Raw genomic sequence first — 24,360 nt, forward strand, 5'->3', positions numbered from 1 at the left:
TAACATCTAATGTTCTGCAAGCAGCCTTAACTGCTGTCTGACTAGCCACAAAAGACAACCCCCTCTTTGGAGATTCTTGTTTGATTGCAGCAGTCAGTTTTTCCTTGACTTGGCAATAAACTCTATTGATAAGTTTTAATGCAACTGCATTAAGCCGCAGGAGCGTGTCATCTATAGGTGCCGAAGAGGGCCTTAGAGTCTCAGGCGACATGGATTCACTTTGTCTGGACATTGAAGCATTTAGCTCTCTAGATACACTTCTTAGCATGTCCCTTGTAAAATGCCTCTCCTCTGGCCCCTGTTTCTGTTGTGGTACTGATGTTATGTCATTCAAAGATTGTGAACGTTTATATTCTTTTTTCAATATTTGACGAACATGGTCCTTAAATGATGTTGTAGAGAAATGCTGAAGAACTTCATTAGCAATAATGGGATAAAAATTGGGAAGTGACAAACTCTTAGTGGCAGCATGTGGTGTCTGAGAACCAAGAGAAATTGTTGATGGAGTTTTTGCTCCAGGTAACATGTTGTTTGCACTTGACATTTCATGAACAACATTGGTGTCCTCAGAACTCACAGACAGCTGTATTCCACTGGCAGAGGAGACACTCATTTCATCCCCAATCAAAGTCATTTTTATATCTTCTAATGACTTGCATACAGCTTGCATTGCTGTTTGACTGGCCAATGGAGATACTCCCCTTTTAGAAGACTCTTGGTTTATTTTAGTGGCAAGGTTTTCCTTAACTTCACTAAACACTGCCTCTATTTGTTGTGATGCAGCTGCATTGAGTTGATCAAGAAGAACATCATGCTCAGGTGAGCCGCAAGCAGCTGTTTCAACTGACAAAAGGGAGAGAATATGTTCTCTTGACATTAAAGCATTTAGTTCTTTTGATATTGTTTTAAGCGTGGTCCTTATAGCTCTCCTCTCATCAGGCCCCAGCTTTGGTTGTGGTGTGGATGACAACTCTTTTACAGAAAAAGTACGTTTGAGTTCATACTTAACTGCTTGAGTCATCCTGTCCTTAAATGATGTAGTAAAATATTGAATTACTTCGTTTGCAATAGCTGGATAAAGGCAGGGCAAAGATTGAGATTTGATGGTAGTATAGACTCGGTTGGTGTCTGAGCCTGTTGATTCAAGAGTAAAACTTGGCACACTCAATTGAATCTCCTGTGATCGAGAACGCTGAGAACTGCTGGGAGAGGATGAAGCAACAGATGGAGTGCTGCTGGCACCTGCCAGCACCTCAACTGTATCTGAAGAGATCTCTTGTGTAGCTTTCTGTAAGATGACTGATCGAGATTCTTCCGTCTTGAAAACTTCCAGGCTGGTAGAGGGGAATGAAGAACCAGAGAGAGCACCACTAGCACCTGCCAGCGTCTCAACCTCTTCTACAGACATCACTAGTGTAGCGACTTCAGCTTCCTGTAAGATGACTGATCGAGATTCTTCAGTCTTGAAAACTTCTAAACAACTGGAGGAAGGAGAAGCATTAGAGAGCGCAGGACTAGCACCTGCCAGCATCTCAACCTCTTCTGCAGACATCTCTAGTGTAGAGACTTTAGCTTCCTCTATGATGACTGATCGAGATTCTTCAGTCTTGAAAACTTCCAGGCTGCTTGTGGTGGAAGAAGAGAGCGGAGAGAGCGCAGGACTAGCACCTGCCAGCATCTCAACCTCTTTTGCAGACATCTCTAGTGTAGAGACTTTAGCTTCCTGTAAGATGACTGATCGAGATTCTTCAGTCTTGAAAACTTCCAGGCTGCTTGTGGTGGAAGAAGAACCAGAGAGAGCACCACTAGCACCTGCCAGCGTCTCAACCTCTTCTACAGACATCACTAGTGTAGCGACTTCAGCTTCCTGTAAGATGACTGATCGAGATTCTTCAGTCTTGAAAACTTCTAAACAACTGGAGGAATGAGAAGCATTAGAGAGCGCAGGACTAGCACCTGCCAGCATCTCAACATCTTCTGCAGACATCTCTAGTGTAGAGACTTTAGCTTCCTCTATGATGACTGATCGAGATTCTTCAGTCTTGAAAACTTCCAGGCTGCTTGTGGTGGAAGAAGAACCAGAGAGAGCACCGCTAGCACCTGCCAGCGTCTCAACCTCTTCTACAGACATCACTAGTGTAGCGACTTCAGCTTCCTGTAAGATGACTGTTCGAGATTCTTCAGTCTTGAAAACTTCTAAACAACTGGAGGAAGGAGAAGCATTAGAGAGCGCAGGACTAGCACCTGCCAGCATCTCAACCTCTTCTGCAGACATCTCTAGTGTAGAGACTTTAGCTTCCTCTATGATGACTGATCGAGATTCTTCAGTCTTGAAAACTTCCAGGCTGCTTGTGGTGGAAGAAGAACCAGAGAGAGCACCACTAGCACCTGCCAGCGTCTCAACCTGTTCTGCAGACATCTGTAGTGTAGCGACTTCAGCGTCCTGTAAGATGACTGATCGAGATTCTTCAGTCTTGAAAACCTCTAAACAACTGGAGGAAGAAGCATCAGAGAGCGCAGGACTAGCACCTGCCAGCATCTCAACCTCTTCTGCAGACATCTCTAGTGTAGAGACTTTAGCTTTCTGTATGATGACTGATCGGGATTCTTCAATCTTGAAAACTCCCAAGCTGTTTTGGGGGGATGAAGAACCAGAGAGAGCACCACTACCACCTGCCAGCGTCTCAACCTCATTTGTAAACATCTCTAATGAAGAGATTTCAGCTTCCTGTAAGATGACTGATTGAGATCCTTCAATCTTGAAAGCTTCTAAACCACTGGGAGCACCAGTGGCCTCAGCCATGGTGTCCACCTGGCTTTGAACAACTGTGCCAACTTCTGCGTTTTCAGAACTCACAGACAGCAACATTCCACTGGCAGAAGCAAAGGACATTTCATTCCCCAGGGTCATTTTCATGTCCTCTAACGATGTGCATACAGCTTTTATTGTTGTCTGACTGCCCAGTGGAGTAACTCCCCTCTTTGGAGATTCCTGCTTTATTTTATTGACAAGTTGTTCCTTGACTTCACTAAACACTGTCTCAATTAGTTGTAATGCAACTGCATTGACTTGACTGAGAAGAGTATCGTGGTCAGGGGAGGGCCCTGTTGTCTCATTCGGCCAAAGGGAAAGAATGCGTTCTCTCGACAGTATATGACTTAGTTCTTTGGATACTTTTTTAAACATGTTCCTTATAGCTCTCCTTTCCTCAGGCCCCACATTCAGATTTGATGATGGAAGGTCATTTCCAGAAAGAGAATGTTTGAGTTCATTCTTCACTGCTTGAGTTATCCTTTCTTTACATATTGGTGATGTAAGATATTGCATTACTTCATCTGCAATTACTGGAAAAAAGCTGGGTAAAGACTGACTTCTGGTGGCAGTATACACTCCATTTTCTACAGACACTTGGTTAGCATCTGAGGACGTTGAATCAAGAGCAACACTGGGCATACTCAAATGAATTTCTTCTGATTGAGAATTCTGAACTGCAAGGTGCTGATTAATCATGCTTGATGACCAATCAAACACTTCTTTTGACATCTGTGATGCAACAGTGGTGTCTTTGGGCAGTGAGCACAGGGCATTATCTTTAATGTTCCAATCAAGGTTATTTTGGTCTATTGGTGATCCTTCAGTGGACTTTTCCAGGCTTCTTGAGGGACTACAACTGGTACCTGCTGCCGTCTCAACTTCAACTAAAAGGCCCTCCGATGTTGAGGTTTCAACTGTTTTAAAGGAAATTAGCCCACATTCTACAGTCTTGAAATTGGTTACACCAGTGGGAGAGGATAAAGCGACAGAAGTAGCGCTACTGGCACCTGCCAGCATCTCAAGCTCATCTGAAGAGCTCTCTGGTGTAAAGACTTCAGATTCCTGTAAGGACCCACATTTTTCAGACTGGAAAACTGCCACACTGCAAGAGGAGGAGGAAGTACTAGAGAGAGCTCTACTAGCACCTGCCATAGTTGGTGGGTAAATATAAGAAATCTTTGCCTCTATGTTTTTGGTTTTGTTTGCAACCTCAAATGGCTGCCTTTGGTCCAGTGCCTCCCATGCAATATCCTCTTTCTTCACAATGGGAGCATTCATAGCCTCAGCCTTGGGTTCAACCTGACTTTTTTTTTGAGTGTTGTCGCTTTGAACATGTCTTTGCAACTTTGAGGTTCTTGCCTCGTCATTTGATGGACTGCAAGCAATACTTCCATGTGCAATTCTGATAAGATCACCTGAAATAGCTTCAACTTGATATGCAAGTGTTCTAGTCCCTGATTCCTCAACAGGAGTTTCAGTTCTTGGAGCTTGTTCATATATGTCTGCAGCTATAGCTTCAACAAGAATTAAATCTGTCTTAAGATTCTGTAAAACAAGGCTTAACCCATTCAGTGCTCTCTCAAAGGTTTGAGGAGATATCTTTGGAGAATTTCCTAAAGAAGCAAAACGGAGTCTTTCAAGAACTTTAACTCTGATCTCCCCAAGGACACTGTTAATGATTTCAGTGACATAAGGGTAAAATTGTTTTGCAGATGAGGTATCAGATTGGTTATGATGTTCAGGGGACTCAACAAAGAGTTTGGAAGGCCTGACTGTGCGAAAAAGGCACAGTAATATGTCAGTAGCCAACTTGCCCCTCAACACCCTGGTTGCCATGTGAGGACGGCGTTCACAGCTCGTCAGTGTAGTCTCGTTCTGGATGCACTCTGCAATTTGCATCTTAAAATAATCACTGCTTAAGTGGTCCAGTAGAGCCTGAGTAATTCTAGCCTTCTTGTTAGGCTCGGGATCATGTTGGTTGGTCAGCATCTTCAATTGGCCAAGACAAGGCAATTGTAGATATGGTGTGTAGACCGATGGGGACAGCAATTTGGTGTCTGGTGAAGATGTCTGCCATAAAGAAACCAAATTAAACGTATTAACTATCATGATTTTTTTTTTTTTGAAAGATTCATTCAGAGGCCAGTAAAAGGATACGACAAGTGGTATTAGGTAAATGGAAAGTAAATCCGTATCTGTTTACTCTACCTGGGTTGTTATGTCATGTCCCCTGGCTGGTAAAGGAGCAAGCGGTCTGAGTGTGGGCCTCCTTGGCACAGTAATTTTCTGTGGTGATTTTACTACAAAAAACATTAAATCATTCATAATTCAGTGACAATTTTTCAGCTAGCTGTGTCCATTCAGTTTACAAACACAACTAATTATGTTTTATTAGAGAGCAATACGTAAGGGATAATGGACGACACGGTGGTCTGTTCACAGAAGTTAATGCACGGTCGAGGTTGTAAAACGGGCCCGACGCGAAGCGGAGGGCCGTTTAAACCTCGTAGTGCATTAACTTCTGTGAACAGACCACCGTGGAGTCCATTATCCCGCTTATTCCACTGTTGCCACTTGTGTTGTGTTCATTTCCTGTTACAATTTAAACGTTTTAATCGCTAAAACTGTCTTGTTTGTAGAACTAATTTCTTCCGACACATATCAGCTAATTTCTCAACTCACAGGACAAACTGCCGTTACTAGTTCTAAATGGATGGTTGCTTCGGCCAAAGGCCAGTCGTTAGTTCTATCTCTCCCGTTGTCAAGCGGGCGTATCCCAAGATTCTGATGAACTTTAGCTTTGAAACATCGCTATTTTACTTAGCCTGCTGTCATCCATCTAGCTAAAAGCCACCTCCGTCATATGCTACAATGTTGCAATGTTCTGAACGACTGCATTTTACAGCTCGGATGCAACGTGACAGTTCATTTAAACTTCACAACGAGTTCGGCGAATTAATATACAAGTGTGATACGGCCAAAAAAATGGATCTACTTCATAGGTGTGCAGATAACATACGGTTAATGGTCGTTCTAAATTACGTAGGACAATGGGAAATTCAACCAAGCAGTGGAATAAATGAGATTAAACCCTCCTTAAGAAATATTTTACTAGAGAGCAATAAATGAGATTAAACCCTCCTTAAGAAATACGACCAGTGTTTCCCCTAGAATTTGTTCCAGCAGCGGTGCTGTTAATCGTAGGAAGCTAGGAATCGGACCTACCTTGGGTGTGGTATGAAAATGTAGATAGATAGATAGATAGATAGATAGATAGATAGATAGATAGATAGATAGATAGATAGATACACAGATAGATTGGAAGATAAATAGATATCTTAAAAGGCAGAATGTTATACAAATATTTTATATGGACATGCCTTACTGCCACCAAATGCTATCATAGATGTCCCTTCACACACTTCTCAGATGAGTGTACTAAGCACCCTCCTGGCCTCATACATAAGGAGGGATGGCCACCCAACTCTCCTTAACCCAAACCCAGATGAAAACTGTTTGGAAATCTGGGCACGCAGGTCTTTCACAGAAGATGATGTGGAATGTAGGTTAAGGGGCCGTTCACAGTGAAGTGCTTGGTTTTCATCTGCTTGATTTCACTCCGAGTGGCCCCCAATGCAAATATTTTATGGAGCTTACCTGAGGTTGATTTACCAAAAACTTGATAGAGAAGTTTTGTTTGATCCTTAGTGTGTACCCTCATCTTTTCCAAATCCCTCAGGGTTTTCGTCAACCGATCCACTTCAGCCTGCTGTGCTGCAGCCCTGCGTTTGGAAATACTCATTTCCTGTAAAAAGAGGAAATATTAGGGATTGTAGGACATGGCTAGAACACATCACTATGTATATATATATATATGTGTGTGTGTGTCAGGCTTGTGCAAAATTCCGAATTTTAGAATGGATCTCTATTCAATTCACGAATTGGAATTTGAATTGAATTGGCTCCGCCCCACAGGAAGTTGAATTTGAATTGGAATTGGAATGACAGGAAGTGGAATTAAATTCAATGCAATTCCACAGTCAAACAACAGGAAGAATGTGTCTAATCTCACATGCATTCAGTTTTGGGAAAGTTACTTTGGATTGTAAAATTGAATAGCTATTCTTACTTAAAATGTTTAGTTAGTATAACTCAGTTTTTGTCTTTTGTTGATTATGTTGATTTTGCTTTTTGAGATAACTTGACTAAAAGGAGTAATTTAAGTGAACATGATCATTTAAATCGAGTAAACTATACTTGAATTGCTTAAGTTTTGCTACACTGTGAAGTTAGTTAGTTAGTTACCTTACTTTAACCTGTTAGTTAACTGTAGTTTAAAAAAAAAAAAACATGCAAACCGATTGCTTTGAAATTACAGACTAATCTGGGATAGGAATTCCAAGTTGTGCAAACAAATGCTTACTTTGTGTAGTACACTCACACTAAGGAGAATTCCTATTTAACCTAACTTGGTCATTACAAGTAAAGTATATTGTGTAAACACAAGGTGTGCTAACTGATGTTACATTCTGCACTTCCAGAATGCCACTGCCCTGGCCCACATATTTGTAAAGATATCACATATTAATCCTTACTGAAATTCAATCTTAAATTACAAGTGACAGTGACAAATATACAAATATATACTGTTGGTGTGTAATTTATATGGATGACTATCCAAAACACTCTAATGCTGTGGGTAGAACTTCAGCAACATGTTACATTGGTATTTTGTTTTACTACACTCTGAAAGTACTGCACAATGAAGGGGAGACCTCACTATGTACCACCAATATGTGGCACACACCTGGGTTTGTCCAGCGGTTCAGGGAACCCCCTAATCTTTGATGTCCACAGTGAGTCAGGACTTTGTTTTACCACTTCATTCAAAGGCCTGATTTTGGCATTTCAGTGTATCCATGATGTTGTGAAGGCATTGGGGTTGATATTAATATCCTGACCAGAGAGAAGAGTGCATGTAATGGACAGCCACTAACACCACCATGTCAAATAGCAACATAAGTTTGCAAGGAGAGCACCCATAAAAATCCTAATCAAGCTCACATTTAGCCTCAGTAACTTAGCAGACCGGGTACCTGTATGTATGGTTTCCAGCTAGATCTGTGTCTGTCTATAACTGTCAGCACTAGTTCTACTCACAGGTTTGGTCTGTTTTGGATAGTCATTGATGGGGTGATGTATCAATATAAATCACATATCAATTACACAACAACACTATATATAGCCTTTAGTGTCACTGTCACTTTGTTATTGTAACTTAAGATTGAATTTCAGGAAAGATTAATATGTGATCCCTTAAACAATATGTAGGCCGGGTCTGTAGTATTCTGGAAATGCATTTTTGTCATATCAGTTAGCTGAACTGTGACATTAGTTAGCACAACTTCAACTTACCTTTTGTGTTAAATAAACATACAGTATACTTTATTTGTAATTGTAATGACCAAGTTAGTTGAAATAGCAATTCTGTGTACTGTACTGTAAGTGCACTACACTAAGTGAGCATTTGTTTGCACAACTTGACATTACAGACAAATCTGGAATGGGAATTGCATAGACAATCAGTTTGCATGCTTTTGTTAACAGGTTAACTAAGATTATAAACTCATTTTACAGTGTAGCACAAACTTCAGCAATTCAAGTATAGTTTACTTGACTGTTTACTTTTCTACCTCAAAATAAAGTAATACTCATTTTAACAAAAGACAAAACCTGAATTCTACTTACTATAACATTTTAAGTAAAACTATTATGTTTTACAGTGTGGAAATATAATTTGTTACTGTTTTAAGTTACACGTTGTGTGTTTAATGCTATCATATCTGACATATACTGTGAGTGTTCATTGTAAAACACTACCCTTAAATTATATGAATTTCATTGAATTTCAATTCTACTTCCTTTAATTCAAATTCGAATTGTAATTCTACATCCTGTTTTTGACCTTAATTCAAATTCAAGAATTGAATTGGAATTTAGGAGTCATTCTCAGTTCAATTCTGAATTGTGCACAAGCCTGGTGTGTGTGTGTGTGTGTGTCTGTGTGTGTGTGTGTGTGTGTGTGTGTCTGTGTGTGTGTGTGTGTGTGTGTGTCTGTGTGTGTGTCTGTGTGTGTGTGTGTGTGTGTGTGTGTCTGTGTGTGTGTGTGTGTGTGTGTGTGTGTGTGTGTGTCTGTGATGTCCAACTATCTCACCCTTCGTCTCCTTTTCTCCTGGATGTGTCTCATGTATCTGTTCCTGTTCAACTCATGTTTTATTTCATTTTCATTGAGGTGTAGCCGTGTTTTATCTCTTGCAGATGTCTGCTGTGTCTGTGTTGTTTGTGAAAAATATCAATCATGTCAATTTACTATGTATTAGTTCGAACAAATCTTTTTTGCATTAGGCATTATTGCAAATACAGTAAAATGACCGCAAAATATGCTCTCTTGTCAGATTATATTTCTTCAAGAAATTTGAAGCTGTTCTTACCGTTATACTTGGAAGCTTTCCTCCATTCAGGAGTCCATCCTTATCTTTGGTAGTTGTCTTCTTTTTTGTTTGCCTTTGAATTTACATGTTGGTTTAATTTCATATTGTAGAGTGTAGAGTAATTCAGATTTTTCATTAATAGTATGACAAATAGTTTCTGCTTCTTAAAATGGAGTTCATATACAGTAGGCTTACATCACTAAATAGTCATTATATGTTAATATATATTTTACTTACTCCAGTCCATGCTGCTGCTGTGATCCATCATGTCTTGGGAGCTCATTTGTTTGTAAGAAGGTTCTGATATCTTCCCCAGTCAAGTTGTCTAAAATCAGACCCTGCTCTTCCAGCTCAAGAAGCCTTTTCTGTCTTTCCCTCTATACATGGAATAATAGTTATGTGTTTGCTGTAACTGGAATTAAGCACATACATTATGTGAAAAACCAAACATAATTAATTGATAGGTACCTGTTGGTTGTTTTGAAAGTCATTCTTGATATCATCCACATAATCCCGGTACATTCTGTATTCCTTGCGGGAACATACTACCTACAGGTACATAATTAGGCAAAACTGATTAATAAGTAAATATATTCCATTAATATGGCAATTAAGGGAATACCCATGACTCAATGTAAGACTTAACAATAAAATGAAATTGAGGAAATCAATAGAGACCATACCATATCATCACTAGTAATCAAGTTTCTTTCCTTGAGATTATTGTGGATATGCTTGCGGTAAACATGTTGTTTAAGGTAGGGATCATGTAAACTGTGATATGTTGGGCTCATTAAATGGCAATTTGGGTCTCGGAGATGGAAATCAGACGATTCCAGATAAAGCTGTGAAATAAGAAAATATTTATTGAAAAATTTCATGTTAACAGATAACAGATTATCAGACACAACATTCAATCAGGGTTCCCACCCACTTTCACTGACAATGTCAAACCCTTTCCATGACCTTTCAGCGACCTTGAATGAAATGTCCATACTTAACACCACAAGGGCTGTGGTAGCACAGTGGCTAAGAAGCTGGGCTACCAAGCAGTATCCAGAAAAGCCGATGGTTCAATTCCAAACGAATTAGATAAAATATGCTTTCTCTACCACTAGGTGTCTGGTACCAATAGTTGAAAACATTCAGAGCTTAGCCCTAAAGTTTGCAAAGGATTTAAAAAAAAAGAAAAACAAAAGTTGTATATACAACTTCAGTGCACTTTCAGACAGAGTAGAGCCTATGCCTAAAATGTGCATGCATGATCCGTTGTGCGACTCCTGAACATTACCCTACCAATAATCTACCATCTGCATGAAAACTGACAAGGGAAGACATGGCCATACCACTCAAACGTACTGTTAAAAAATGTTTAGCATTAGCCTTCAGTGAGTGGAGGCAGTGTTGTAGGTGTGCCATTACACACACTGTAGGTGTGCTTGGGTAAAAGCCAGGTGTGCTCTAATAGCTAATAATATTTATGATCATTACAGTGCGTGCAAATGGAATTTGTCGGACATAGCAACAGTAACTAAGGGGGTGGGACTAAGTGAATTAGCTGCTGCACCTGTGTTTTCAACTGCCAACTGCTCTACTACTAAGCCCCCCCCCCCCTTCTCTGTACCTCTCTCCATTAAACTAGGTATATCAATCTTAGGCACCCTAGCAAGATCCTAGCAACCGTGACCATCATGTCAACCTAGCAACCAACATGATTATCCTAGCAACCAGCATAGTAAACACTTTATTTAGCATAGTAACCACCATAACTAGTATTGACAAATGCAGTGGTATTTCCTAGCTATGGTCTCCTCTGCACTGCAACTAAATGTTATTCTATTGCTGTAGGTTGCTTTGGATAAAAGTGTCTACCAAATTAATAAATGCAAATAACTACCCTAGCAACCATCTTAACTACCCTAGCAACCACTACCATAATAATGTCATGCTAGCAACATTCATAACAACTAATATGATTACCATAGCAACCAGCCTAGCAACCACTTTATTTAGCATAGGAACCATTATGTCTACTCTAGTAACACCCTAGCAAAACCCTAGCAGCCACTGCTATGTCAACCTAGCAACCAACATGATTACCATAGCATCCAGTATATTAACCACATAATTTAGCATAGTAACCACTATGACTACCTTTGCAACACCCTAGCAACCATATCAACTACCCTAGCAACCACCATAGCAACCAACATGATTACCATAGCATCCAGCATGTCAACCACTTTATTTAACATAGTAACTGCTATGACTACCCTAGCAACCATCTCAGCTACCCTAGCAACCACTACCATAATGTCAACCTGGCCACTGCCATAGCAACTAACATGATTACCCTGGCAACCAGCGTACCAACCACTTTATATAGCAATATGATTACCCTAGCAACTCTCAATTATCCTAGCAACCACTACCATAATGTCAACCTAGCATCACCGTGGGAACCCTACTGCCCTTTTGAGGAAGGCCCTTTCCTGTGTAACAATAGAAGTAACAATAAAGAAAATGAGGACCGCAAACCTACCTTTTCACCCAGTTTACGCCGAGTGAATGGCTCACTGGCCCCTGGCAAGGTGGAGGGTTCTTCCATGGCGGAATTCCTCCACATTAGCAACAGGGATTGTTAACTGCCTCCTTATAACAAAACAACAAATCAACTTATTTGTCTTGCCATTATGGTATGGCTGCAGATAAACGGAATGGACCGAGATATTTCAGTTTAAGATTTATGTTTATTTAATGTTTATAGATGCCCCTCTAAGTCACTTTGGATGAAAGTGTCCGCTAAGAACCATAAACATAACGTTAACACAACCTATCCTAAATAAAAGTCTAAATTAGCTTATAACTTATATATATATATATATATATATATAAAATAATATTAATAATACCAATAATATTAATATTAAATGTGTAATGTGTAATATCTAGGCCCACAGTACATCTAGTTGTTACACCATAGGTTAGTCATTGCTGTCTTGGATGCCATGTTTACAAAATACCAAAAGCTTGCCTACCATACTCCTTGCCGAATCAGCACCGACTGAATCAATCTGTCTGTGCAGCATAATTTAATAGTGTGCACCATTACATCATAATGGGACACTGGTGGTGACGTCAAAGACATCCATAACTACTGTTGCTAAGTTGCAAAAAGTGCTTTAGAATCTTTAATTTATCTCATCTAGAATCTTGGAAAGAGTAGACTACAGAAATAGTAATACAGGACAAATAGCCTAGCGTTACAGTGGTAGAAAGCCCGATATCTGGTAACATCACCAACTCATCCTAACATGTTAGCCGAAAGTTGTCAACACAAAAGGGAATCACATTACAGTAACCATGTTAAACTTATAAGTAACAGCTATCTAAGAAGTATGCTATATTGTTATATTGCTCGTTCCAACTTTAAATAAAACTCATCAATTTGAGCCGCTCAGATTGACGAGCTAATGCTGTGGTGCTAGCCTAGTCCAAAAAGGAAAAGTCCCTGAAGCGAAACGATGTCAATGCTAGTGATGATAAGCCTAATATTTTACCAAAAAGGTTCTGCGAAAATACAATCACATTAGATCAAATATGGTTTTGTCAATAGAGGTGACTATGTTGAGCCCAAATCACAGTTACGATGTCAAATGAGGCGCTGAAGCTTTTAAAACTGAAATGGCATGTGGAGGCAGAAATCAAACACTGGCTGGTAAGCCGGTTGACTATTTTAAAGCAAAAGAACTTCAGCAGCCTAGATGGGCCTTAAAGCAGAACAAGTTGAGAGAACCCCTGCTTTGTATGCTACACGTGTTATACTGTAATAACACATGTTTAATGCACAGGAAGGAGTAAGTAACCACAAACGAAATAGCCCTCTGTCACAAATTGTGACAATCAAAATAAGCCTCCCTTGCACAGAGACCGTATCAAACATGCCACGGCTAACATGTATAACGTAGGCCTACCTTGACGGTTACACAAAGTTGAATAGTCAAAGCATAGGCTAATTCAACATGTCTATCAGTCTTCCCTTTTGGACTCTTCTTTTTAATCCCACATCATTATGCGTGTTTTGAAAGAAACGGCTCCTTATAGCCATACCGTCACTTTAAAAATGCCACGTTAGCAAGGCTCTTCTTTCCCTTCGACTAACTTCACCAGGCTACAGTGGTTGGCTAACGCAGGCCTACGGTGAAGTTTGAAAATGTTTAATTGTAATTTAATTGGTGAAAAGACGACTAAGTAGGACTTTTCCCTCACCAGATTTTCCTCTGACAACACAACTTCACGTTCATAGCACAGTTGTTTCCCTGTATGCGTTTTTATTATTATTGTTTATTATTATTATTATTATTATTATTATTTGTAATTGGCTGAAAAAGACCTTATGGGTAGGGTACATGATACATTTGCTGCTTCCGGGGAAACGGTGCATTCATTTATTGAAACCTCGCTATGGGATGGCAATGTTAGAATCCTGTTGTGTGTGGCCCTCCATTGTTTTCGAATCTTGGTGTGTGTGTGTGTTTCAAAGAGAAGTTTATCGGTTGAGATTATGTGTAATGCATTAAAAATAGTAAAATATCTTAAAATCCTGTAGTTTGAGACTTGCATGGGTGTGCTTTCATCAGTCAGGCGGAAAATGAAGAATATCTGGGATCATTCACTTCAACCAGAGCCTCTAGGGCTCTGACTTCAACATGGAATTTTAGAACCTTGAATTGTTGTGGAATGGAATCTTGGTTAGAATGTTCAAAAACTCAGAGCTTTAAGGATTCTATAATGCAGAATATGTCTGTCTCTCACTTGGCCTGATGTTTGGCAGAGCTCAGGGTATGAAGAGTCAAATTTAATCCGGAGAGAATGGAAACGCAGGTGCATATTTGTTCAGAGTCATTGGAACTGCTGGTTTGTCACGTCAGGGACAGGAAAGCTCCCGGAGAAGCCTACAGTATGTGCAGCCTGGAGTAGCTTGCACGGCTAAGATCAGGGAGCAGGATCATCCTGCATCAGATGGGAGAGAAAGTGAAAGCCATGTGCAAGGAGGGATCTTGCTACCCCTCTCTCACTCCTCCTTGCTTCCTTTCTTTCTTTCTTTCTTTCTTTTCCTCCCTCTCTATCTTCTTCCCTTTCTCCATCACTCTTATTTAATTCTCTTTTTTCATAATTGTTGTTTTTTGTTTCATGAATTCTCTTTTTTTGTCTTGCTTTGCCTGCCATCCCTTCTCTCTGACCTTCAGCTCCTTGCTGCTCAAGCGGCTTAAGCCACAGTTAGTGATGATCAGGCTAAGACCCTCTCACTCGGTGACAGCCTCACTCTGCCCTCTGCAGTGCTGCCAATCCTCTTAAAGGTGGTTAAATGAGATGGGCTTTACCCCTCTGATGCCCTGTCCCCTCTGCTTCTGCTAACACACATGACGCAGGGAAAATCAGGGGCTGGCCGTGACGTTAGGACGCCCCTGCTGCTCGCCGTCTGTGGGAGCCGCGGGAGTCCTCGCTCGAACGCCAAAGTGTTGGCTTGTTAGTTGGGTTGCGCCTCCCAGCCTCATGAAGCCTTGAGCATGCAGTTTGATTGTTAGATTTTCCCAGGTGTTTACATGTTCATTGTTTTATTATTAAATAATTTGTTCAGTGTGTCAACAATCATATGGAAATGGGCAGGGAGCGGAAACAAATTTAAAAGTCTCTCTCTCTCTCTCACTCACACACACACACACACACACTCTCTCTCACTCTTACACACACACACCACTTCACTCCCCTCAAATGTGAAGTTAACTATGACCTGTGGGGCAACATCTCTCCCTCTCTTGGTCACTGGTATACAGGACTGTACTGCTGACATACCAACTTCCATACAGCACAGCCACCCTCATGCACAGGTCTACCATCCCCTATCATCGAAGGAGCTCTCTCCCTGTCTCCATCTTAATCAGTTGTCCATTCATTAATCTCTCTAGAGTAGCTCTGCCCTACTGTGTCTGCTTGTGCGGAGTTTCATGACACTCAGCTTATGCCCATGTGCTTATTTGTCTCAGGTGGCCGATTTAAGAAGGAGATAGTGGTGGATGGTCAAAGCTACTTACTCCTCATCAGAGATGAAGGAGGCCCCCCTGAGGCACAGGTGGGTATTACACTCATTGGTCCCTAACGTTTATTTTTTACAGAGAAATATAAATGTGTATATTTGGTTTGATTGGGGGAACTGATCCCTCAGTTATCACCAGCTGTTTTATTTGTTGTCTTATTCTCTCTCTCTCTTTCTCTCTCTCTCTCCAGTTTGCTCTGTGGGTGGATGCTGTTATCTTTGTCTTCAGCCTAGAGGACGAGATCAGCTTCCAGACGGTGTACCACTACTACAGCCGAATGGCAAACTACCGGAACACCGCCGAGGTCCCTCTGGTCCTGGTCGGCACGCAAGGTAAGCACCTCTCCAAGGAGCTCTCCTCCAACCTCTCTTCTCTGATTCATGAACAGCCATAGAAGCTGTTCTGTTCTGATGTGCTGATCAGAAGCTCTTCCAGAAATCTCTCCTTGATTTGTGTAGTGCCCTGGGTAAGCGATGCTGTGATTTATAACACGTAACACTTTTTGTCACATTCAGCGAATATCCCCTCACAATCCGCTAGCTTTCTATTCTCTTAAAAAAAAATGGTCTTCCTACGCAACCTTGGCTCCATGAACTGGGAACAAGCCATCTGGGGGAAGCCTGTCCCCCAAGCCTGTCCCCCAAACAGAGTTTCTCTGGGAGCACTGCAGGCAGGAGTGAGCACCGTTTGGTCTTTGGTTCAAATGTAATGTCAGTTGCTTTGGATGAAAGTGTCTAAGAACAGAAGAAACATAAACTTAATCATACACAAACGCAACGTCCTCCACTATCGCCTACCCTACCTTTAAAGCACAATATTGACTATTTCAACATCTTTCACCTCATCAATATTAAAATCAGAAGCCTACCCATCAACCTCTCCCTAACATTCTCCTTTTTTCCTATCATTTGCACAGTTGCTCGTCCATCTTGATTAGATTCTGGGGGCTGACTGCCATCTGCTGGTAGCATGGAGTTCTTGCCATCATTTCCTTATGCATGTTATCCTCAGTCTCAACATTGATTTTTCTCTTGTGGTTCACAATTATATAGTACAAGCAGTCATATATGAAGTAATTATATATAAAGAACAGTGAGAATATACATGTTTACATCAAGTCTGAAGATTTAGTTCTTGAGATTTGAAAACAGTTGATATGTATCTGTGTTGCCACTCACTCACTGTCGCTCCCCTGGCCTTCTAAATGAATAAAGCCAGAATGGGTTGAATGGATTTATGCACTGCAATTGAAGATAACCCCATTACATTTGTATGCCTATCTGCAGGACTTCCCCGCTGAAAAGGGCTACGAAATGCTTATAAGCAGTACATGTAGAAGTGATTGCTGATGAGCTGTTATGTTTTCATTGACCATTACATCCGTTGTACATGTGGACACTATCAGTGTGTGCTGCTGTGGTTTAAACCAGCCGGTCTTATTGTCCCCCCTCCCTCCAGACGCCATCAGCTCGGCAAACCCCCGTGTGATTGAGGACACGCGTGCACGGAAGCTCTCCAACGACCTGAAGCGATGCACCTACTACGAGACCTGTGCTACCTACGGCCTGAACGTCGAGCGCGTCTTCCAGGACGGTAAGAGACCGAGAGGACCCATACTGACCTTAAAAGTGTTAGATATCTCATGGCATTGAGGGTCTAGGATTGATACTTGTGTGTGCTCTGTTTAATTTAAACAGTTTGATAGGAAAGCTAACAGCCAGATCTGGTTGCCTGGTTGAAATAAACTAAGGAGCAGAATAATCATTCATGTCACTTATTCATACTTGTTACTTGATTTCAGGGACTGAAAACAGAATTATTTTTATTTCGGTTCATTCTGAGCAAAAACAATTTTTTTTCGTTCCTGTTCCGGTGTTCCAAGGCCTCTCCTCTAAATGGTAACTGGTTAGAACGTTGTAGAACAACGGTTAATAACGTTCTTTTAAAAATTACATTGCCTTTGCGAATTGATTTATGGTCAGTGGTTCAATGCTATAGGGTTTTTTTTGTCCAACAGCCTTAAAGCTTAAAAATCAAAGCACATTAGACATCAAGGCTAACTGTTAAAAACACTGTGCCTGAATTCAGGCATGGGGGGAGATTTGAAAGTAAGCAATTAGCCTATATCAGTGGTTCCCAAACTTTTAACAGGCATGTACCCCCTGAGACATTATGATCTTCCAGAGTACCCCCAACACCACCAATTGTTAACAAGTTTTTTTTAAATTGTTTTATTTATTTTTATTTTTATCAATTTTGTCGAGAATAGTGAATAGGATCATAAACATATCATACAAATCTCATCAATAGTCAACATATGATAGGCCTACAAATGTGCTGAATATAATGATTTTAAATAGAATTGCACCTAATCTCACACACAATCGTCTTGTTGAATGCAGTGATCTTATCTGCTAGGTGCTTGTCTTTGCCTTGTAACTGGAGATTTAACTCATTGAGCTTTCCAAATATATCGCTAAGATAGGCCAGCTTCGTCAAGAAATGTTCATTAGTGAACGTGCTTGCAGATTCAAACATGCGCTCTTCCTCCAAGAAGAGGTGACTCGGAGCTCAAACACGCGACAGCACTTTACCTCGGGAAAGCCTTGCCTCGCTGTGAAACAGTACAGCCTTTTGGTCAGGTCCCATCTCCTCTCAAAGTGAGGAGAATAGACACGCTTTTAAGGGCCGGGTCTTGATGAAATTCACCACTCTCACAACCTCGTTCAAAATCTCATTCAGGTCGGGACTAACTAAGCTGCCTTGACACGAGCGCTTCCCTATGAATAACACAGTGCGTCCATTGTGCATCGGGTGCTACCTGGGCCTAGGCTACAGATAACAAAATAAATTAAAAAAACTCCTGTTTTTCATGTCAGTTCGCGCCCCACCTGACATGTCTCCGCGACCCACGGTTTGAGAAACGCTGTTTTACCCTCTCTGTCTCCACTCTCGAATATTTTGTTAATGCGGAGAAAATACGTTTTTAATGTGCAGTGCAAATGCAGAAGTTAAGTTACCAACGTGGGATAGAGAAAACGTTTGAAAAGGCATGATCTTTTTTCGCGTACCCCCTGAAATGAGTCCACGTACCCCTGGGGGTACGCGTACCCCAGTTTGACAACCGTAGGCCTATATAATATTAGATCGTGTTTATCAACTAGCCTTTTATACAGGGGAGACACTGATTCATAAAATCTGACTGAATTCATCCTATAAGGGGTCTGGGGAACACTGTGTGAGCAGGTGACTTTCCAAGCCTATGGACTTTTGAATAATATTCAAAGGAAGGTTAATCGGAACGATAAATGCAATTATTAACCGGTTAAACTGAAAGTGAAAATGGTGTTTTCACTCCGCATGTGAAATTGGGTTTGTTTCCTTTTTCGGTTACGTTCATCCAAAAATTGTGTTTGTTTCCGGTTTTCGTGTTTTGCGTTCTTTGAACTGTTTCTAATCCCTGCTTGATTTACTGTTACTGTTTACTATTGTTACTACCTGCAGGGTGTGTGTGTGTGTGTGTGTGTGTGTGTGTGTGTGTGTGTGTGTGTGTGTGTGAGTGTATTTGTGTGGAATGTTTGTGTGGTGTGTATGTGCTCACAAAAATATTTATCAATTTAGTGTGACATTGAATGAATATATGTGTGTGTGTTTGTGGCTGATGTAGCTTAGCATGTGTAAAAGTGCCCAAATGTACAAACCCATACACCCCAAATGTTCATGAAAGAAAATATATTTCTTCTGATGGGCATGGTCCCCTTAATATAAAGCACTCACCTTACATGCAGATTTTGTCAGTGTTTTTTAGCAATGTGTTTAATCTTGAGTAAGACATACGCTTCATTGAATAACAGTATAGGATGTTTGAGAGAATCAGAACCGTAGAAATTTTCCTACAATGGATTTGGATCCTGAATGTTTTCTAGTTAGCTTTGTGAGTCGCTTTGTGAATGAACCTCCAGACATAGCAGTGTTGAGTGCTTCTGTTGCTGTGGAGATGTAGTGTTCTATATTCCAGCTGCATCAAAGTAGAGCCGTTTGATGAACTCTAGTCCAGCCCTACAGAGACCACTGGCTCTTCACAGCAAGGTGACTTTGTGCTGGAAATTAGTCATTGGCTCTAATCACAGGTTAATTACTGACTAAATGGCCCATCTCATCTCGCCACTCTCAGAGGAGCTGCTCAGACCTCTTCTCTTCCTCCCTCTCTCTCTTTCTCTCTCTTCTTTCTCTCTTTCCTCTCTCCTCTTTTCTCTTTCTCTCTCTCTCTCTTACCCACACCCACACAAACACACACACACACACACACCACACACACACACACACACACACACACACACACACACACACAACCTATAGTCGTAGTGATCCACCCCTCTCTGCTCTACTCTGCACCACACAACTCTTACTGTGCAAGCAGCACATCATGCCTGATATCTACTTACGTATACGTACTGTACTCTCTCTGTCATTGTCTCTGTCTTATACAGTCAGACTTTCCCATGTATTGACACACACACACACACACACACACACACCACACACATCACCTTCTCTGTTTTAGATCTCACATCTCATTTCCCTGCAGTGAAACCCCCCCCCCCCTCCCCCCCCCCCTCCCCCCCCCACACACACACACACACACACGATGTCATGCTGTCATCACTCAATGTCATATGAGTTTCACTGTGAAAAACCTTTTAATCACATTAATCTTGCGAGACCACCAAGCGCATAAATCCCCTGCTGCCTTGTTTGAAGTGTTCGGCCATGACGGGTGAGGGTGGTGTTGGGCAGGTGGGGAAATATACGACTGTCAGGGTGCTGTTAATTAAGACCTGTGTCTTGGAAGTCTGGGAGATGTAAACGTCTGGTGAAGTTTATAAAGTTCACTTTTGTTCGGTGTGTATTCTCTGTTCCTCATTAAAAAAAGATCACTTTACTCACAGCTTAGCTCACTGTTCATAAAACGTATTCTTTAAAACCCTAAAATCTTAAGTGAAAATATATATATATTTTGCTCAAAGGAATACAAACATTTCTGAATTATTAGTTATGGATAATGATCAGATGAGGCTGAATTCAGAATTCAGGCATAAACCTGGATATAGCTGTATGACCACAACTGTCCACTAGGGTGCAGTATTGCACCGAGAATAAAAAGCACTTAGTGTTTTCGCATCTCTTGAGTACTGGATAGTCAGTCTGCCAGAAATTGATTTGCACCGAAAGCAATGTCAACAGTTTCCATCCAGCTTCTGGCTAGACAGGCTCCTCTGTTGTCCCACATTCATGCTGGGTACTCAGGAAGAGTAAGTAATTTAGCAAAATTATTAATGCTACTAGCTCTGAAAACCAGAAACTCTCTTGAAAGTAGGCTTTACAGAAAGACAGACAACAATAGTTGCCCACAGTAGCACGGCATGACAACAGTTGTACAGAGGACAATCCCACATGGAACATGTACATATTTACAGTGTCAGTCAAGACTATCATAAGTAGGTTTTGTGTGTGTGTGTGTGTGTGTGAGAGAGAGAGAGAGGTGGAGGTTGACAGTAGGTGACAGTGACAGACGCAGGATGCCTCAGAGATCTCTTTCTCAAGGGAAATCAGGTGGAACTGGATCCATTTCCTGCCCCTCTGTGGGTTGGTACACCCTGCAGGGTGTGTGTGTGTGGAATATGTATGTGTGTGTGTGTTTGTGTGGTGTGTACATGTGTGTGTGTGCTCACAAAAATATTTATCAATTTAGTGTGACATTGAATGAATAAATGTGTGTGTGTGTGTTTGTGGCTGATGTAGCTTAGCATGTGTAAAAGTGCCCAAATGTCTTGCATACATGTCTTTATGGTTATTCTTGGCCCAGTCAGGAGAGTTGAGCTCTAAATGCTGGCCGATTATCCTGTTAATTATTATATTGCCTGTTGTAGCCAAGTCCACACAGTAATTTAGCTCTGTGGTGTGTGTGTGTGTGTGTGTGTGTGTGTGTGTGTTGATGGCACAGAAAGTGGGTTCTCGTCCAAGTCCCATCAGCCTCTGCAAATGAGCGGCAGGAAACATTATCTCCGACACATTATCACACATGCTGTCTCTTTGCATTTTTCACATCATTGTCCTCAATTAATCACGCGTTTTAATTATCCACAACCATGGGATTTATTGATGACCGCTAAAATGATCATGTTAATGTTTTGTGTAGTTTGTGTGTGTGTGTGTAGAACTTTCTCTGCCTAGAGGTGTGTTTACATTGTGTGTGTGTGTGTGTGTGTGTGTGTGTGTTGTTAGTACACAATCACACTCTATTTATTTTGCCTGACTTAAGCTTGTTCTTGCATCTAAGCATTGTACTGACGGTAATTATAATTCCCATGACCTTAATTTGGTGCTGGAGACTAAGGCTCCCTCACTGATGCCCAGGCAGCCAACAGAGCCAGAAATAATCAGACTCAGGCTGGAGTCGCTGCGTCTTTTGTCCACAAGCCCCTGCTGGAGAGGCAGGGTTGTATCCGATGATATCATGTTATACGCATTCATAATGGGGGATGCAAAAAAAATCCCAGATGTACTCATTTCAGTATTTAAGGTGTGTGTTTCTTCACCCTTATCTGCCCAAAGTGATGGACAAAAATTTACAGAGGTGCAGAGGTACACTAACACATACTAACCTACATGCGAATGCACACTAATGTTACTAGGAGATAAAGATAAAAAATCTGATTAAATCTGATCTGTTAATCTATCAACTCTTTCTGATGAATTGTTACATGAGGAAGCAGCAAGCTGGCATGCAGAGCTTTGTGCACTAAAATGCAATTTATAAACGAGTGATCGTTTCAAAACTCATTGTGAATATTGATTTTTTTTTTTTTATGGTTCTACATGTGTGCCTGATGATTTCTGGATTTACCAAGCCACAATGTATGACCTCGCCCCTATGCATTATGTCCAAGTGGCATAAAAGTCTATCGCTTGTTGGAATATTCACAGCATAATAAAGTATATTGTCTGCAAGTTCTTGAATTCCCTGTTTTATAAATGATAATTGGTAGTGGTTCAGTGTGCAGTAATATATTGTCTCTGAGAGACCTCCATCAGGAGAAGCCAGTGGGTTTCATTGGAGTCTAAGAGTCATGAAGCAGTCGGACATTTACCATTAAAAATAATTGGTGTGTTAGTTATGTGCATTTGTGTTTATATAATGGAGTGTTTGAGGAAAGGCCAGTGGACAAATGAAGAGAAGTCATTTATTTAGTCAGGGTCAAGAACTGACATGGGGAGAGCTAGGGTGGGGGTGGTGTGTGTGTGTGTTCTGTGTGTGTGTGTGTGTGTGTGTGTGTGTGTGTGTGTGTGTGTGTGTGTGTGTGTGTGTGTGTGTGTGTGTGTGTGTGTGTGTGTGTGTGTGTGTGTGTGTGTGTGTGTGTGTGTGTGTGTGTGTGTGTGTGTGTGTGTGTGTCACGTGGCTCACTAATGGCTGGAGGTAAATAGTGACGGGCAGACTTTTGTTGTGTATGTGAGAGATTAACTACGGCCCCGTGATGCATGCGTAGGCTCTGTTGGGTCATGGAGTGTTGGGCAGTGCGAGTGAGTTGTTGTTATAGTGTGTGTGTGTGTGTGTGTGTGTGTGTGTGTGTGTGTGTGTGTGTGTGTGTGTGTGTGTGTGTGTGTGTGTGTGTGTGTGTGTGTGTGTGTGTGTGTGTGTGTGTGTGTGCGCTCGCTCAGATTTCTGGACATTTTAAGAAATGGTCTCTGTGAGTAAAGGCCTGTGTGACTGAGAGTGAGGTGACTTATCCTGACAGTTTCCCAGCCTGCGTCCATCAGCTCTCTAATTTAATTATCCTAATTACCCCCCCCCCCCCCCCCCCTCCCCTTGGTGAGCTGGCTGTAGCAGTGTGTGTGTGTGTGTGTGGGGCGCGGGATGGGGTGGGGGGCTGTGGTCGGCATGTTTGTTCGTTAGTGTCGGCTAACGCTAACGAGCTGCGTTCTCAGCGTCCAGCGACTCGCCCTCGCCACTGCTGGAGTCATGAGTGTCCAGCCGGCCTCGTTATCTTCACTGTCACTCTCACATTTACCACACTAACTGCAAATACATCTCACAGTGTGTGTCTTACTTACGAACACACACACACACAGAGAGACAGCCTTTTGGAAGATGTCTTGAACACTCGGTACATATTACTTTAGTCAAGACATCCTGCACTTTCAAACTGTGTATCTGAATCCTGCACAATAGCTCTGAAATGCTCTGATGGGGACAGTTTTTGATTTTAAAGCGTTTTTTTTTTTTTTTTTTTAAAGGTGTTTCAGTGTTGACTAATGCCAATCAAAATATTTGTTTGTTAGTGGCTATTGTCATGCTAATAATCCATGCGTAAAGCTGCATGAACTCTCTGTATGTATTCATCTACTGTTCTTTCTTTCTTTCTTTCTTTCTTTCTTTCTTTCTTTCTTTCTTTCTTTCTTTCTTTCTTTCTTTCTTTCTTTCTTTCTTTCTTTCTTTCTTTCTTTCTTTCTTTCTTTCTTTCTTTCTTTCTTTCTTTCTTTCTTTCTTTCTTTCTCCTTTGTTTTTTTTCACCTCTCATTCTGAGAGGTTCTCAACTTCCTATAATGAATGATGCATATTTTTTTAGTTTCTCTTGTACCCTATCTGCTTGTCACCACGCACTCTCTCACACAGACACGCACACACACACACACACACAGACACACACACACAGACACACAGACACGCACACACACACACACACACAGCCTCATTCTTTCTATCATCACAGCCTTTTCGTAGTTCTCAGCTGTTGTCCTCTCTCGTATTTCATTCGTGTTCCAAATCCCCTCCGCACTCTCTCTTGCTCCCTGTCATTCTATAGTGGGGTCACAGGTCGAAGGTGAAAGGTTAATCTTCCTGTGTAGCTTGCTGTGTTGCCCCTACTGCCTCTGTTCTCGCCCCCAGAGCTGGGGG

General features: G+C 41.3%; 1 protein-coding gene across 2 annotated transcripts in view; it reads left to right on the forward strand.

Annotated features, from left to right (window-relative positions):
• Positions 1–24,360, forward strand: part of agap1 (ArfGAP with GTPase domain, ankyrin repeat and PH domain 1) — a 174,238-nt gene that overhangs the window by 69,249 nt on the left and 80,629 nt on the right. For both annotated transcript variants that reach the window (XM_076302927.1, XM_076302926.1), the window contains exons 4-6: positions 15,354–15,439; positions 15,595–15,736; positions 16,863–16,997. In XM_076302927.1, coding sequence (XP_076159042.1) covers positions 15,354–15,439; positions 15,595–15,736; positions 16,863–16,997 — 363 coding nt within the window. The remainder of the gene's footprint in view (positions 1–15,353; positions 15,440–15,594; positions 15,737–16,862; positions 16,998–24,360) is intronic.

The sequence above is a fragment of the Alosa pseudoharengus genome, unplaced genomic scaffold (assembly GCF_046254945.1).
Source record: "Alosa pseudoharengus isolate Yale_2024_CS ecotype anadromous, Long Island Sound unplaced genomic scaffold, YU_APseudo_1.1 YU_APseudo_1.1_scf_24, whole genome shotgun sequence".
NCBI lineage: Eukaryota > Metazoa > Chordata > Actinopteri > Clupeiformes > Clupeidae > Alosa > Alosa pseudoharengus.